Source organism: Hemitrygon akajei, chromosome 11 (assembly GCF_048418815.1).
Source record: "Hemitrygon akajei chromosome 11, sHemAka1.3, whole genome shotgun sequence".
Taxonomy (NCBI): Eukaryota; Metazoa; Chordata; class Chondrichthyes; order Myliobatiformes; family Dasyatidae; genus Hemitrygon; species Hemitrygon akajei.
Genome location: NC_133134.1, coordinates 119,720,009 through 119,738,543, shown reverse-complemented (window position 1 = coordinate 119,738,543; position 18,535 = coordinate 119,720,009). Strand labels below are relative to the sequence as shown.

Below are 18,535 nucleotides of genomic sequence, written 5' to 3'. Positions count from 1 at the left end.
ATTGCTTCCAGAAATTCCAGCCAGTACTGCTCTCCCATCATCCCTGCCAGTGTTCTTTTCCAATCAATTCTGGCCAATTCCTTTCTCATGCCTCTGTAATTTCCTTTACTCCACTTTAATACTGATACATCTCCTCAAATTTCAGGGTGAATTTGATCATATTATGATCACCTGCCCCTAAGGGCTCTCTAATCAATTCCATTTCATTTCACAACACAATCCAGCATAGTTGATCGTCTAGTGTGCTCAAACACAAGCTGCTTTAAAAAGCCATCTCGTTGGCACTCTAGAAACTTCCCCTCTCGGAATCCAGCACCAACCTGATCTTCCCAATCTATATGCATATTTAAGCCCTCCGTGACTATTGTAACATTGCCCTTTTAGCATGCATTTCCTATCTCCCGTTATAATTTGTAGGCCATGTCCTTACTACCGTTTGGGGGTCTGCATATAACTCCTGTCAGGGTCTTGCAGTTCCTTAGCTCTATCCACAATGATTCAACACTTTTTGACCCTATGTCACCTCTTTCTATTGACTTAATTTCATTATTTACCAACAGAGCCACACCACCCTCTCTGTTTTCCTGCCTTTACTTTCGATACAATGTGAACCTTGAACATAAAGCTCCCAGCTATAATCTTCTCTCAGCCATAATTCATTGTCAATCTGTAACTGTGCTAGAAGTTCATTGACTTTATTCTGCACACATTCAAATATAACACCTTTAGTCCTGTATTCACCCTTTTCGATTTTGTCCACATTTTACTTTGCAACTCATCCTTTTGACTGCAATATAGTCCTATCATCAGCCTCTCCTTGTTAGGAGTCTCACTGCACATTGCCTCTGTTTGTAACCCAACTACCTCATCTTCAGCACTATCACTCCGGTTCCCATTTCCCCACCAAATTAGGTTAAACCCACCCAAACAACTGTAGCAAATCTGCCTGGAAGGATATTGGACTCTCTTGTGTTCAGATGTAATCCGTCCCTTTTGTATAGGTCATACCTGTTGTGTCTGTGCACAACTACGTATCAATTAAACAAAAGAACGCACGCGGGAGATGGTTTTAACTGGTGTATTCACATTGCAGCGAACAAGAGAGAGCGCGCAATGTGCGAGTGTAGACAACAGCACATGCACAGACAACAGATCAATATGTAGTTCTAAGGGGGCTCATTGCACAGAAAGAAATAGATCCATACATTACACTTGCTTCCCCCTTTAGATTAATGCAACATAAAACTGTATATGTACAAAACATTCAATTACCCTTTCATAATCCCATATTCCAAATAAACATGCTTTCAGAATAACAGTCCACAGCTAAATTTACAGTTCTAAAGGTTCAGTCTTTTAGTTGGCACTCAATTTTTTTATAGGATAGTGTCTCTGGACTAGTGGAGTGGCATCAGGTTTGGTAGGTGTCCTGTCCAAGACAACATTCTCAGTTTCCAGTGTCACGTTATTATCAGTGACATGATCCATCTCTGACAACTAAGATGTCTGGTGACTGTAATGTATTCAACAATCTGTCTTGTTGGATCCACTTGACTCAGGTGTGTTCTTCAATTGAGCATCCAGTATCTAGTCTACATGACATCTCCATGTCTGATCTCCAACATCTACTGTGTACATCAGTGGTCCAGTTCTTGTAGTTATCCTACCAGGTGTCCACTTGTCTTCTCAGTAATCACTTGCTCGGACTTCCTGTCCAATCTCAAAGCTTCCTGCTGCTTCACTTTCCAACTAGCTGAACTGTTTATTCTGCACTTTCCTCTGTAGATCTGGTTTCAAGACTTCTATGTGGGATCTCAGATTCCTGTTCATGAACAGCATTGCAAGTGTTTGATTTGTCGTTGCATGAGCAGAGTTCTGATATACAAAAAGGAAGTTGTCCACCTTGTGTTGTAGATAAATATCCTCCTTGTTCATAGCTTTAATGGACTTCTTGAAGGTTTGGAATAACCTTTCAGCTAACCCATTTGTTGCTGGGTGACAAGGAGCTGACTTGAAATATCTGACGCCATTTTTCTTCATTAATCATCAGAATTCGTCTGATGTGTATTGTGGTCCGTTGTCACCCACAATTTCTTCGGGTAAATCATTTTTGGTGAAGGTAGTTCTCAGAGCAGAGATAGTCTTTGCTGAGGTGGTTGACTTCATTGGTATAACCTCCAGCCACTATGAATGAGCATTCACAGTGATCAGAAACATGGAGTCCATAAATGACCCAGCAAAGTCAAACTCTTTGCCATGGTGAAGATGGCCATTCCCACAGGTGTAACAGTGCCTGTAGGGGCGTATTTTGAACTTTTTGGCATCCCAAGCAGCTTTTGACCAAATCTTCAATCTGTTTATCTATTCCCTTCTCAACTAGCTTCTCATCAGCATTAAGCGGCTGTGACACTGGAAACCGAGAATGTTGACTTAGACAAGACACTTACCAAACCTGATGCCACTCCACATGTCCAGAGGTGCTATCCTGAAAGAAACAGAGTGCCACCTAAAAGACCGAACCTTTAGACCTGTGAAGTTAGTTATGGACTGTTATCGTGAAAGCATGTTTATTTGGAATAGGGTTCATGAAAGGCAAATTGAATATTTTGTACGTACACAATTTTATGTTGCGTTAATCCAAAGGTGAAGGAAGTGTAATGTATGGATCTATTTTTTTTAGAGCAATGACCCTCCCCTTAGCTCTACATATTGATCTGTAGTCTGTGCTGTTACATATCAATTACATAAAAGCACACACGTGAGAGGTACCTTTAACTGGTGTATTCATATTGCAGTGAGCATGAGAGAGAGAGAGAGGAGTGCATGCGTAAACAACTGCACATGTGCAGACAACAGCTCAATACGTAGTGCTAAGGGTGGGGTGGCATTGTTCTAAAAGAATTAGATCCATACATTACAAAACCTTTCCCAGGAGAGATCACAATGATCCATAAATCTGAACCCGTCTCCTGCACCAGCTCCTCAGCCACGCATTCACCTGCCAATCATTCTGTGCTTACCCTCACTGGCATGTGGCACAGGCTGCAATCCTGGAGGTCCTGTTTCTCAGCTTTTTACCTAGATCCTGAAAATCTCTCTTCAGGACCTCCTCACCTTGACTACCTATGTCATCAGTGCCAACATGTACCAAGACACTGGCTGCTCACCTTCGTCCTTGAGAATGCCATGGACATGATCCGAGACATCCCTGATCCTGGCACCAGGGAGGCAACATACCATCTGGGTGTTGATATCACACACACAGAATCTTCTCTCTGTTCCTCTGACTAAAGAATCTCCTATCAACACCACAGTCACCTTCACTTCTCTGCCCTTGTGAGCCACAGCACCAGACTTGGTGTCAGAGACCCGGTCACTGTGGCTTCCCCACCCCCCTGGTAGGTCATTCCCCTCTAGTACCTAAAGTTAAAGTATATGCTGATTATTGAGTGACCGAAGATGTACCCTGCACTGGCTGTGCATTTCTCTTCCTTCTCATGACAGTCACACAGTTACCTGTCTCCTGCAACCTAGGGGTGACTACCTCCCTGTAGCTTCTGTGTGTCACCTCATTCTCCCTTATGAGTCAAAGGTTATTGAGCTGTAGCTCCAGTTTCTTAATGAATTCTTTCAGGACCTTTAGCTCGATACACCTAGTGCAGATGTGTTTACCTGAGAGACTGGAGATCTCCCAGACTTCCTACGTCCTACGTGCAGAACAAAATACTGTACTCTCACTATAGTATTCAATAATAGATGAGGAATGAACAAAAAGAACACAGAGTAACTTACAAAACAATCTAATCAAAGTGCAACAAAATGTGACTGATAGAACAAATGTGATCTACAAAATCCAGTGTAGGGACTGTGACAAATACTATATTGGTCAAACAGGAAGAAAACTATTGTCAGGCTACACGAGCATTAGCTAGTGAGCAGAAGGCACGGCCCACTCTCACTAGTATCAGCTCATGAAGACAAAGAAGGACACCATTTCAACTGGATGACAGCCGAAATCTTGACTCAAGCAAGAACAAGAAAAGAATGAAAATTTCTCAATGCGTGGTTCTCTACAAAAGGATCCATCAACAAACACATTGACATAGATCTGGTATATGAACCCTTATGGAGAAAAGAGAAATAACGACATCAACAATCAATGAATCTCCAGTAATCTCGGGATTTGGACAGTGAAGCAAACATTTTCAATGGACCTTCCTCAAAGTCAGCCGATCAGAATCCTCTACTGCTAAACTGTTCACAGAGCTTTGAAGCAGTCAACTGGATCATGATGTCAAATCAATATCCATTTGGACCCTGGAGGAGTATAGAAGCTGGCATTCTCAGGAGACAACACCCTCAACTGCGCACAGATGTTGGCTCTTGATTGGAGCCGAAAAGTCTGCAAACATTTTGCCAAGCTTGTCGATCAACCAAACCTCCAAATAGTCAAGCTGAGCTAGCGATATTCCACAAGATTTCGAACAATCTACCTCACCCAAGCCTGATTAGCCAAAGCAACTCTTAAAGACTGGCCCACTAAAAAGATTGGCTGCTCCGCTTGAACTTGAATTATTTTATTGGTCCTTTCTAATGGATCCTTCTTGCTGATTGATCACTCCTCAAATTAGAAAAACTGCTGTGAAACTCTCTTCTTGAAATCTTGATTGTTGCCCTGATTAAAAAGTAGCTTCTTTCACGCATCCCTGGTGTGGATTGTTCAACTTAGAGAAAACTGGCCTGAAGCTCTGTGTTTTAAATCTTGAATGTGGACCTGACTGAAAGATAGCTCTTTGTGTGCAACACTGCTTGCTGATTGGTTGCTCCTCAAATCAGAAAAAAAACGCTGCAAAACTCTGCTTTTGAAATCTCGAACGCCACCCTGATTAAAAAGTAGCTCTTTTCATGCCCCCCTGGTGTAGATTATATGTGCCCTTCTGCAAATGGATCCTTGATTTCCTAACCAACACACTGCAATCAAGTCAAGTCGTCAAGTTGCTTTTTATCGTCGTTTCGACCATAACTGCTGGTACAGTACATAGTAAAAATGAGACAACATTTTCCAGGACCATGGTGCTACATGAACAATACAAAAACTACACTGAACTATGTAAACCAACACAAAAACTACACTAGACTACAGATCTACCCAGGACTGCATAAAGTACACAGAACAACGCAGGCATTACAATAAATAATAAACAAGACAATAGGCACAGCAGAGTTCAGTAATTTGGTAGTCCAATGGCCTGGGGGAAAATCTGTTACATAAATAATCTGCCGAATGGCGGCGTACGGGATTCTGTCCGTTTCTGTACTCCCGCCGAGTATTTTGTTGCACAGATGTAGTCGATTCAATGTCCATTGGAGAGCAGAATGGATGGGAGAGCCGGCAGGCTAGGGCTTACTTTTTACCTGGCACGGACTCCTGCCCGCTTGCCTCGCTTCTGCTTCCTCACACACCGCTTACGCTGTCCCCACCTCTGGCCACCGGCATGAGGCAACTCCGAGGACTGCAGGCCTGATTCCGTCAGCAAGCAGACATTGGAGAGCAGACTGGACGGGAGGGCCGGCAGGCTAGGGCTTACTTTTCTCCTGGCACGGACTCCTGCCCGCTCGCCTCGTTTCTGCTTCCACGTGCACCGCTTATGACATCCCCAACTCCGGCTACCGGCATCAAGCGACTCAGAGGACTGCAGGCCCGATTTCCTTAGCAAGCTGAGGTCGTGCAATCTACCCAGCAGGTTTTCATGAAGGTTTGTTTTTGGGCGAACTCTGTATTGTAGCAGTAACTGGCGATGGTAGGTAGTCGCTCTATAAACCATTGCCCTAAACCCTAATTGTGCCTTAAACTAAATTTTAATTTAAGATTAAATTTAAAAAACTAAATTCAAGTAGCACCTGATCCGAAACGCTGCTGCTGCCGTGTGCTGTGCCGCCTACTGGTAAACCAGTAAATCAGTAAGGATGGGCAACAAAACCCTCTGCCACAATTATTTTAAACTCTGGTGCTCCATGAGCTTGTGTCTACAGCCCCCTGCTCTACTTTCTGTAAACTAGTGACTGAGGCCCAGATTCTGCTCCACCTCCATTTACAAGTTTGCAGATGATATCACTGTAGTGAGCTGTGTCTCACATAATGATGAGTCAGAGTCCAGTAAGGTGAGAGGAAGCCAAATAACATGGTGTCAGGACAACCCTCTTTCTGTCAACGTCAGCAAAGCAAAAGAGTTGGTCATTGACTTTGGGAAAGGAGTGGTGCACACGCTCCTGTTTACAACAATGGTGTTGAGGTTGAGAGGGTTGTGTGGCTCCCAGGAGTGAATATTAACAACAGACTGTCCTGGTCCAACCACATGGATGCCACAGCCAAGAAAGCTCATCAACGCCTCTACTTCCTCAGGAAGCTAACGAAATTTGACATGGCTCCATTGACCCTTAACAATTTCTTTTGATGCACCAGACAGAGTATGTTATCCAGATGCATCATGGGTTGGTATGGCATCCACTCTGCACGTGACCACAAGGAACTACAGAGAGTTGTGGACATATCCAAGCACATCACCGAAACCAATTTCCCCTCTATGGACTCTGTCCACACCTCTCACTGCCCCAGTAAAGCAGCCGGTATAATCAAAGACCCCACCCACCTCAGAAATTCTCTTTTCCATCAGGCAGCTACAACTTGATGACCTTCGGCTTGTGAGAGAAAATGAGGCAGTGTTAGACAGGAGCTCCAGGGAGGTATAGTCACCTGAAGGCTACAGGAAACAGATACATGAGTGACTGTCAGGAAGGGGTAGGGGGAATGTCAGATAGTGGAGTGCACCCCCCGTGGCTGTCTCCCTCACCAATGAGTACTGCATTTTGAGTACTTTGGGGGGTGGGGTTTGATGTACCTGGGGAAAGTATCAGCAGCTGTGCCTCTGGCACTGAGTCTGGCCCTGTGGCTCAGAAGGGTAGGGAACTGTAGAGGATGACTGCAGTAATAGGGGACTCTATAGTCAGGGGTACAGATAAGCGATTCTGTGGACACAAAAAAGAAACACGGATGGTAGTTTGCTTCCCAGGTGCCAGATTCTGAGATGTTTCTGGACATGCCTTCAATATCCTGAAAAAGGAGGAGAGGTCCATATTGGTACCAATGACATTAGGAAGAAAAAGGGAGGAGGACCCGAAAAAAGAATATAGGGAATTAGGAAGGAAGCTGAGAAGCAGGACCTCGAGGGTAGTAATCTCGGGACTCGGGACAGTGAGGATAGGAATAGAATGAGGTGGCAGATAAATGCATGGCTGAAGAATTGGAGCAGGGGGCAGGGATTCAGATTTCTGGATAATTGGGACCTCTTCTGGGGTAAGTGGGACCTGTACAAAAGGGACGGGTTGCATTTGAATCAGGGGAGTCCAATATTCTTGCAGGCAGGTTTACTTGAGCTGTTGGGAGTGATTTAAACTAATATGTCAGGGGCATGGAAACCAGTATGATAGAGCTGAGGATGAACCAGCAGATTCACAAGTAGATGATGGGTGTTACATGACTGTAAGGAAGGACAAGCCAGTGATTGACTACAAATGCAGACAGAGCAAAGAGTTGTGGCTGAAAGAAGGCCATAAATGGGAATTTAATGCCAAAGGATATACTTCATATCAAAAGGACAGGCAGGAAGGCATGGGCAGTGGTGTGGCTCTGCTGGTAAGAGATGGAATTACATCTTTAGAAAGAGGTGACATAAGGTCAGAGAATGTTGAATCTTTGTGGGTGGAGTTAAGAAATTGCAAGGGTAAAAAAACCATTATGGGAATCATATATAGGCCTTCAAATAGTAGCTGAGATGTGGGGTTGAGATTGCAAAGGGAACTGGAAAAGGCATGTATTAAGGGTAATGGTACAATTGTAACGGGGGACTTCAATATGCAAGGGGATTAGGATAATCAGGTTGGTGTCAGATCGCAAGAGAGGGAATTTGTTGAACGCCTACAAGATACATACATCCCACAGATGAAGGGCATATAAGGTAGCAAAAATGAGTGGGAAGTTGGGTGATTTGGAAGCTTTTAAAATCCAATAAAAGGCAACTAAAAAGCCATAAGAAGAGAAAAGATGAAATATGAAGGCAGACTAGCTAATACAGTAATATAAAGCAGGATATCAGAAGTTTTTTTCAGTTATATAAAGAGTAAAAGGGAGGTGAGAGTTGATATTGGATCACTGGAAAATGATGCTGGTGAGGTAGTAATAAAGAGATGGCAGATGAACTTAACGGGTACTTTGCATCAGTCTTCACTGTGGAAGACACTAGCAGTGTGTCAGAGGTCCATGAGTGTCAGGGAGCAGGAGTGAGTGCCATTGCTATTACAAAAGAAAAAATACTAGGCAAACTCAAAGGTCTTAAGGTGGATAAGTCACCTGGACCAGATGGACTACATCCCAGAGTCCTGAGAGGGGATGTTGAAGAGATAACGGATCCATTGGTCATGATCTTTCAAGATTAGTCAGGGCATCAAAGGCTATGGTGAGAAGGCAGGCGTACGGGGTTGAGTGGGATCCGGGATCAGCTGTGATGGAATGACGGAGCAGACTCGATGGGTTGATTGGCCTAATTCTGCTCCTATGTCTTTTGGTCTTATGGTCTAAGTAGAAGGTACAAGACCCTGAAAGCACATACCACCAGACTTAAGAGCAGCTTCTAACCTGTTGTTATAAGATTATTAAGTAGTTCCTTAGTATGATAAGATAGACTCTACCTCGTTATGACTTTGTGCCTTACTGTTTACCTGGACTGCTCTTTCTCTGTCGCTGTTACACTTTATTCTGCATTGCTATAGTTTTACCTTGTTCGCCCTCAATGTATAGAGTAATGGTCTGATCTGTGAGAGCAGTATACAAGACAAGGTTTTCACTGAATCTGATAATAATAAACCAATTCCAATTCCCATTTCAATCATTTTCCTGTGTGCCCTATCAAAGGAGTTCAGATAGTGTATTAAACTTTATAAAGAACTGATTTAACACGAGTAATAAAATAAAAAATCAGTGAATTTCAATATAAAACCATAATTCTGATTATAAAAGATGATCATTTGTATTTTGAAAAGCAAACAAAAGAACTACAGATGCTGGAAACCTGACATAAAAGCAGAAAATGTGGGAGGCATTCAGCAGGGCAGGTGGCATCTGTGTCAAGTTGATGACTATTGGAACTAATGAAAATTCTGATACACCAGCAGAAGACCTGGATAGAGTGGAAGTGAGAGATGCATTAGTAGGAGAGTCTAGGGTCCAAGGAAAGGGCCTCAGAATATAGTGACAATCCCCTTGAAACTGAAATGAGGAAGAATTTCTTCCCCCAGAGGGTAGTTAATCTGTAGAATTCACTGCCACAGAGAGCTGCGGCAACAAATTCAGTTCTGTGATTTCAGTCCTGATAAATGGTCATCAGCCTGATGCATTCTCTGTTTTTCTCTCTCCGCAGATGCTGCCTCCCCTGCTGTGTATCTCCTAGGTTTTCTACTTTTATGGCAGATTTCCAGCACCTACAGTTTTTTTTATTTGCAAATGCATTTCTTTAACAGTAGTTAAAGCAGAGATTGACAGGTTCTTGATTAGTTATGGGGAGAAAGTAGGAGAATGGGGTTGAGAACTAATCAGCCATGATAGAATAGTGGAGCAGACTCAATGGGCTGAATGGTCTAATTCTGCTCCTATATCTTTGGTGCTGTGGAAAACATTGATGAAAGGTCATTGACCTAAAAATGAGCTATTAGAAATGTATTTCTACTTTATCGAGTGCTTTTATTATTTGCAAACTTTTACAAACAGGATTTATGGAGAAACTTCCAAGTTCCTTCATTTAAAAGCCTCTATGCACAGTATTTCAGTGTATGTTACTCTGTCATACCTTGAGAGGTAGAATCAGTGAATCTTCTGTCACTACTGGAGGGCTGGTTAAAGAGTAATCGATTCCAACATACCTGCCAATGATTTTTGTCACTGAAAGAATCAGAGGTAGAGCATGTTAAAATACTACCAAATGTTTAGAGTATTATCTAATATGTCACAAAATCATGGAGATGTGCAATGAGCAAATATTGTTTGTCTCGTCAGGCGGTCTACTAACAATAGATAACACAAAACATAACTATGTGGTCACGTTTATCTGATCTGATCATCAAAAAGTTCATAGTATGATCTCCCAGGCAGAATCTAATGTTGCTATTCATCTCTAAACTTTTGCGGTGTGTGGTTAACAATCCTGCCCTCAGCAACGGTCTGAAATCATAGCAGTTGTACTACAGTGTATCAGTGCAATATGACAAACTTTCCATGTGATCCTGGTCCAAATCTTTGAAGAGGCTTGCTGCTTGAGTTTACAACATTGAACTTGTTGCTCACTGTTTACCCTCCAGAGGCAGAATGTTGGTTTTTCTGCAACTTTTTTCAGCTAGTTTTCCATAATTCCATTTTCATTTTCTTGTTAGTTTGTTTAGCAAATTCAGCTGTCTTAATCATGACTTTCCCAACCTTACTAATAAACCTAATTATGTTGTGATCGCTGTTTCTGTTGTTCTCTTTCATTACTCATCGCCTGGCTCTATTGTCCCCACTCACTTGCTGGACTTTACACATTTGGTAAGAAAGAAATCCCTGTGCAAGCTGTAAAAAAATTAATTCCCCGTACCTTCAGTGCTTCTTGCCAGTTTGCCGAGAAGTAATTAAAATAATTTTTTTTCTTGCTTTAGATATCTTCTTACAAATTTTCATTATTATATCCTAGAAGACATCTAGAACTAGTTGTCTAATAATGAAAGGATTAGATAATTAGTTCCTTATATCTTCTAGGATGTGACTGATCCCAGTGATTGACTTCATAACTTTCTACTTGATATGTCCTTTATGCTTATTGCTTTTAAGCTCTTAGATCAGATCAATTAAACACAAATTATTTGATATCTTAACTTCTTACTTAATTGTATGCTGAATTAAAATGTAACTGCAATTTCCTGGGCTTCAACACAGCTCTAACGTCTCTGTAATAGATTTACTTTTTTTTCAATTTTAGCTTCTTGGTGTCCTTTCACAGGCATTTCTCACACAATTGTTATGCCTTTATTATGTTTCAGCCACATTTGGTTCCTGGGCTATTTCACAGAACTTTTGGTGCATTCCTATATAGCTGTGTAAAAGAGAGCTCATTTATTTTCGGTCCTGACGAAGGGTCTCGGCCCGAAACGTCGACAGTGCTTCTCCCTATAGATGCTGCCTAGCCTGCTGTGTTCCACCAGCATTTTGTGTGTGTTGTCATTTATTTTCACAGCCCTTGTCTAAGTGAAGGATGAAATATTGCTTAAAATTCTCGATGATTTTCCTGCCATCCATCATCAAAGATCCCCACCATATGCACCATGCCATATTTTTGCAGCTACCATCAGACATGAGGTTCAGAAGCCCAAAGACCTACACCAGCATTTTGAAAAACAGCTATTAGCCTTGAACCAAATAGCAAAACCCTAATCACTATAATCACAATGACCATTTTTATTACTTTGCGCTACAATGGATGTTTTTTGTTCTAAATTGTGTTCTTTCTTGTAAAAGTTGGGTATGATTTATGTTTTTCTTGTGAATGCCTTTCTTGGTTCCTTAAGGTTGTCATAGCTGGGGGAGTAGTGGAAATAAGCTCCCACTACCTATTAAATATTCTCAATGGTCTGTGTCTCAAAAAGCCTCTGACAACCAAGTCTAGCTCCTAGCTTTCATGTGTGGCTTAGCTACTAAGCCTGGTGGAACTGTTTCTACTGACAGGAGAAGGGGCAAAGGTGACTTTCTGGCACTTTAATGGCAGTTGTTTCAGGCAGATGGGGCTCATCAACTGTGGTTGGCAGCTCATCTAGAAGGAAATCTCTGATCTCAAACTTCCACTGCCTTGCTGCTCGCTCTCATGGGGAGGCCTCGGGAGTAAATTTCAAGGCAACAGCCAGAGCTGGAGTACCTAAGGCAGTCCTACATTGAGTTTAACGCTGACTGGCAACTCCTGCGATGCGGCTGGTATCAAACTGTATTGGTCTCTCTTGTTCCTTTGGATTCATCAGCTGCGTGGAGAGGGGGAGCCTTTGCATGGGCAGTAGCTTGTCTCCATAACGTACTGCCCTGGCTTGCATAAACAGCTAGGACACAACATCCATGGTTGACCCTGATCAATGCAGGGCCTATTATTATTCTTGTGAATGATGTTTGTATGGGTTTGATGCTGCTGAAAGAAAGCTTATCATTGCACACGTATTGGGTATTTGACGATAAACAACATTGACTTCGACAGAGTTGGAACAATGATCATATTTCTCACTGGAGTCAGCATGTGCAAGTTACTATTTATCAAGCAAAGTTTCTATTTTACCTCTGTGTTGTTTTTTACTTTGAGATTTGGAGGAAGGAGGCAAACTGGGCAGGGGTGGGGGGAAGTAACACACACTGAAAAGCATGTTAGCAAGTGCTGCACAGTTATCCCAGCATTCATCCAGCTGTATCCATCCTCACCAATGTCACTTCATTTTGAAAACTTCTACGGATGTACGGTGGGGAGCATTCTGACAGGCTGTATCTCTGTCTGGTTTGGGGGAGGGAGGAATGGGGGGGCTACTGCATAGTATTGAAAGAAGCTACAGAAAGTTGTTAAATTAGTCTGCTCCATCTTCAAGGAGTGGTGCCTCAGAAAGGTGGTGGCTATTATTAAGGACCCCCATCATCCAAGGCATGCCCTTTTCTCATTGTTACCATCAGTAAAGACGTACAGAAGCCTGAAGGCACACACTCAGCGATTCAGGAACAACTTCATCCCCTCTGCCATCCAATTCCTTAATGAGCTTGAACCCATGACCACAACCTCACTTTTTAAATATTTCTGTTTGCACTTTTAAAATTTACTTATTTAATATACATATATACACTTTCTTTAATTGACTTACTTATTTTTTACCACATTATTATGTATTGCATTGTGCTGCTGCCACTAAATTAACAAATTTCACGACATATACCGATGATTTTAAACCTAATTCTGATTCCGATTAGCACCACTTGTAGTCTGATGCTAGTTTGTTCTGCTCTTAATGTTGATTTTGTCCAAATTATGGTGGAAATGATCGCAACTTGCCAAACAGCTGGAGTCACTGCATGAGAGAGAGAGAGAGAGAGAGAGAGATGAGAGAGAGAGAGAGAGAGAGAGAGAGAGAGAGAGAGAGAGGAGAGAGAGAGAGAGAGAGAGAGAGAGAGAGAGAGAGATGGAGAGAGAGAGAGAGAGAGAGCAGGGCTATGCTTTATGTCATGCACCACACTCATGACCCTCGTGAAGCAGGTGAAGAGGAGGAGAAATGTTCCGTGTTTGCCCTTGAGATACAAAGCAAAGAAGGCCACTGTGGAGGATAAGCCACCTGTCAAACCAGATGCCTTGCTCCAAGATTTTTGGTGTCTGTATGAGATCTCATAATACTTTAGGGCCCATAACCACATGTAGCAACACACACAAAACACTGAGAGACTCTGGCTGGAAATGAACAGTTGACTTTTGGAGCAAGTCCCATCATTACTACTGGAATTCCGGCCAACGGAGCTGTAATCGCATTATGCTAGCCACTATGCTCTTTGTCTCATATCCAAATATTCATGTCCATTATGTTTTATAACTTTGACCATTATTAAATGTATATAGTTAATTTAAAACAAACATGACAGACATGCTTATTATAGCACTGAAACTGGAGTTGTTAATAATTTGACCATACCTGGCATTGTTTGCAGAAATGGATGTATCTTTTCATTAAGAATTTTCTTCAATTCAAGACAGATCTGCAAAAGTGAAGAAAATTGTTATTATAGACAACATTGTTACTAAATGTTCCTATTTATTAACTTTTTTAAATTAACTATTACTCTTTATTACTTTATATTGCTCTAGTTTTCCTTCTTTAATTGGTCTTTTTATTTAGTCAAAATAATATATACTATTATTGCAAAGACTAAACATTTGCACAAGATCCAGACTGCAATTTCAGCTTCTATTGTGTTTAGTAGATCCTAATGTTGTAAATTAATCCTCAAATTGTTGTATCCTCTATGATACAGAGCATCAAATGCATATAACATATATAGGTGTTTTAGGAGGCTTCTTGTTCCAAAACATGACTTTTTATACCCATATCACTTTTGGGTTTGGAATATTTTTAAATCTTTGGTTGTTGATTTTTTTTTCATTAAACTGTACATCTCAAATAATGAAATTTATCATTGAAAATCCTGAATTGCCTTCATTATCATTTACCAAACAGAACAGTAAAATGAGTATTTTTAAACGTACTTTAGAAATGATAAATTTAGGTATTCCGTGTGAAGCAGTTTTAGTACCCCGAGTGAATATTTTGCATTTTGTCAGTGTTCTGGGATAACAATAGACAGTAGGTGCAGGAGTAGGCCATTCGGCCCTTCTAGCCAGCACCACCATTCACTGTGATCATGGCTGATCATACACAATCAGTACCCCATTCCTGCCCTCTCCCCATATCCCTTGACCTATCTAACTCTCTCTTGAATGCATCCAGAGACTTGACCTCCACTGCTTTCTGGGGCAGAGCATTCCACATATCCACCACTCTCTGGGTGAAAAAGTTTTTCTGCATCTCTGTTCTAAATGGCCTACCCTTTATTCTTAAACTGTGGCCTCTAGTTCTGGACTCACCCATCAGCGGGAACATGCTTCCTGCCTCCAGTGTGTCCAATCCCTTAATAATCTTATATTTTTCAATCAGATCCCCTCTCATCCTTCTAAATTCCAGTGTATACAAGCCCAGTCGCTCCAATCGTTCAACATATGACAGTCCCGCCATTCTGGGAATTAACCTTGTGAACCTACGCTGCACTCCCTCAATAGCAAGAATGTCCTTCCTCAAATTTGGAGACCAAAACTGCACACAATACTCCAGGTGGGGTCTCACCAGGGCCCTGTACAGCTGCAGAAGGACCTCTTTACTCCTATACTCAATTCCTCTTGTTATAGAAGCCAGCATGCCATTAGCTTTCTTCACTGCCTGCTGTACCTGCATGCTTGCTTTCATTGACTGATGTACAAGAACACCTAGATCTCGTTGTACTTCCCCTTTTCCTAACTTGACTCCATTTAGATAGTAATCTTCCTTCCTGTTCTTGCCACCAAAGTGGATAACCTCACATTTATCCACATTAAACTGCATCTGCCATACATTTGCCCACTCACCCAACCTGTCCAAGTCAACCCTGCATTTCCATAACATCCTCCTGACATTTCACACTGCCACCCAGCTTTGTGTCATCAGCAAATTTGCTAATGTTACTTTTAATCCCTTCATCTAAATCATTGATGTATATTGTAAACAGCTGCGGTCCCAGCACCGAACCTTGTGGTACCCCACTGGTCACAGCCTGCCATTCCGAAAGGGACCCGTTAATCACTACTCTTTGTTTCCAGTCAGCCAGCCAATTTTCAATCCATGTCAGTACTCTGCCCCCAATACCATGTGCCCTAATTTTGCCCACTAATCTCCTATGTGGGACTTTATCAAAAGCTTTCTGGAAGTCCAGGTGCACTACATCCACTGGCTCTCCCTTGTCCATTTTCATAGTTACATCCTCAAAAAACTCCAGAAGCTTAGTCAAGCATGATTTTCCCTTCATAAATCCATGCTGACTCGGACTGATCCTTCTACTGCTATCCAAATGTGTCGTAATTTCCTCTTTTATAATTGACTCCAGCATCGTTCCCACCACTGATGTCAGGCTAACCGGTCTATAATTCCCTATTTTCTCTCTCCCTCCTTTCTTGAAAAGTGGGACAACATTAGCCATCCTCCAATCAGCAGGAACTGTTCCTGAATCTATAGAACATTGGAAAATGATTACCAATGCATCCACAATTTCTAGAGCCACCTCTTTAAGTACCCTGGGATGCAGACCATCAGGTCCCGGGGACTTATCAGCCTTCACACTCAACAGTCCTTTGGCCACTATTACATCTGGGAGATTGTGTCTTCCCTCGTGAAGACAGATCCAAAGTACCTGTTCAACTCATCTGCCAATTCCTTGTTCCCCATAATAAATTCACCGATTTCTGTCTTCAATGGCCCAATTTTGGTCTTAACTATTTTTTTGCTATTCACATACCTAAAGAAGCTTTTACTATCCTCCTTTATATTCTTGGCTAGTTTACCTTCGTACCTCATTTTTTTCTTGGCGTATTGCCTTTTTTGTTATCTGTTGCTCTTTAAAATCTTCCCAGTCCTCCGGTTTCCCGCTCATCTTTGCTATGTTATACTTCTTCTCTTTTATTTTTATACCGCCCTTTACTTCCCTCGTCAGCCACAGCCACCCCTTACTCCCCTTAAGATCTTTCTTCCTCTTTGGAATGAACCAATCCTGCACCTTCTGCATTATTCTTAGAAATACCTGCCATTTTTGTTCCACTGTCTTCCCTGCTAGGGTATTGTTCCATTGAACTTTGACCAGCTCCTCCCTCATAGCTCCATAGTTCCCTTTGTTCAACTGTAATATTGACACATCCGATTTTCCCTTTTCCTTCTAAAATTGTAGTTTGTTAGTTTATTAGTTTGTTGAACTTTGTTAGTTTGAAATAAGAATTGTTTATGTAGAGAGGGCTGAAGTAGTTCATACAGAATTCTGGTTGTATATCTCATGCCTATTAAGATTTTTATGACTTGAACTTATGACTGGATGAACAACAGCTCTAACATATTTTCCTAACTTCCCATTTATCTAGTTCCTCTGGTGTTGCCTTAAATCCATCTCCACTATTCACCACAATTATTTAACATATTTTCATTCACATTCCACACTTTAGGAACAGCTTCTTCCCCTCTGTCATCAGGTTTCTGAACAGCCCATGAATCGCTAAACATTACCTCACTGCTCCCTTTTTGCACTATATATTTATATATATATATATATTTCTTACTGTATATTTATATATTATAGTATATTTTATATATTACACTGTACCACTTCACCTCCATTTTCCTGCAGATTCCTACAACCTTTAATTCCCATATAAACCAGAAATATACTTATTAACCCAGAAATATATATTTAATAATTAATTATAATAAATTGCTCTCTAATTCAAAAACTTACTTCTTGTGGAGAGTGTGCATTTTTGCATTTTTTTTCCAGGATCTGGCTATCATTGGAATACTTGCAGGGACTCCCTAAGGCTGAATGACCACAAACAAATTTAACCAGCTTCCTTTGGTGCGAGCTACTCTTTATGTCATACCTTGCCACTCAAGTATTTCTTTATGGACGGTTCAAACCATCTCATGATTAGGTTGTACAGCCAACTAGACATAAAGAGAAAACAATTATTGCACATCAACTACCAGTATCTTCAGAACATTTCAGTTAAAAGTAATTATTTATCATTTTTGAGGGCTTAATTAGATCATTTGTTCAGAGAATCTGAACTCTGAATGAGTTCCTGCAGACTTTGTTCAGACAAGTCAGTGACCAACAAAGGAACAGTCTAGGAGCAGTTCAGGAATGGTCCATGAACCCATGAACACTATCTTGTTATTTGTCTTTTGCACTATTTATTTATTTTGTAACTTACAGTAGTTTTTTATATCTTGTACTATACTGTTGCTACAAAACAACAAATTTCACAACATTCATCAGTGATAATAAACCTGATTCTGGTAATGAAGAAAAATTCTTCTAAGTTCATTTCATGTCCTCTGGAAGTGCCAAAAAATTTTATAATCATTGAAAGGCTTTGCAATTTTGGTTACTGTCTGGATGCAGTGAGCTGGGCTTCCACTTCACACAGGGCAGTGTATTAAAGGGTGAGCAGCTACATGTTTCTGGTTGTCAACATTTCAGAAGAGCTGTCCTGGGCCCAACGTACTGATCAATCATGAAGAAGGCATGCCAGTGGCTCTACCTCATTAAGAGTTTGAGGAGCTTTAGAATGTCACTGAAGACTAGCAAATTTCTACAGAAGTATGAAGAAGCACATGGAAGCCTGGAATGGAGGCTCTAATACACAGGATCACAAGAGGCTACAGAGGGCGTGGGAACAACAGGAGAGGAAAATACAGGGAACCTTCAGCATATCTTCAAGTCAACCAGTCAGAAGCATATCTTCAGCATTCTGACTGGTTGCCTCACAGCCTGGTAAGGAGACTTCAATGTACAAGATTGCAGAGGCTCCAGACTCAGTTAAGTCCATCATGGGCACAGCTCCCCCCACCATCAAAGACATCTTCAAGAGGTGGTGCCTATGAGGGTAGCATCCATCACCATCTGGGACTTGCCCTCTTCTTGTTGCTACCATATGGATGGAGGTACAAGAGCCTGAAGACCCACACTCAACAATTACGAAAGAGTGCCTTCCATTCCACAATCAGATTTCTGATTGGTCCATGGACCTATCAACACTATCTCATTACTCCTTTTTTTTTGGACTATTTATTTATTTTGTAATTTAAGCAATTTTATGTC

General features: G+C 41.5%; 1 protein-coding gene across 1 annotated transcript in view; it reads right to left on the bottom strand.

Annotated features, from left to right (window-relative positions):
* The window catches only part of LOC140736380 (bactericidal permeability-increasing protein-like), an 85,478-nt gene that overhangs the window by 36,164 nt on the left and 30,779 nt on the right, over window positions 1-18,535 (bottom strand). The window contains exons 6-8 of the mRNA XM_073062363.1: window positions 17,313-17,376; window positions 13,780-13,843; window positions 9,900-9,991 (exon numbers count right to left, since the gene is read on the bottom strand). Of these exons, the coding sequence (XP_072918464.1) occupies window positions 9,900-9,991; window positions 13,780-13,843; window positions 17,313-17,376 (220 nt within the window). The remainder of the gene's footprint in view (window positions 1-9,899; window positions 9,992-13,779; window positions 13,844-17,312; window positions 17,377-18,535) is intronic.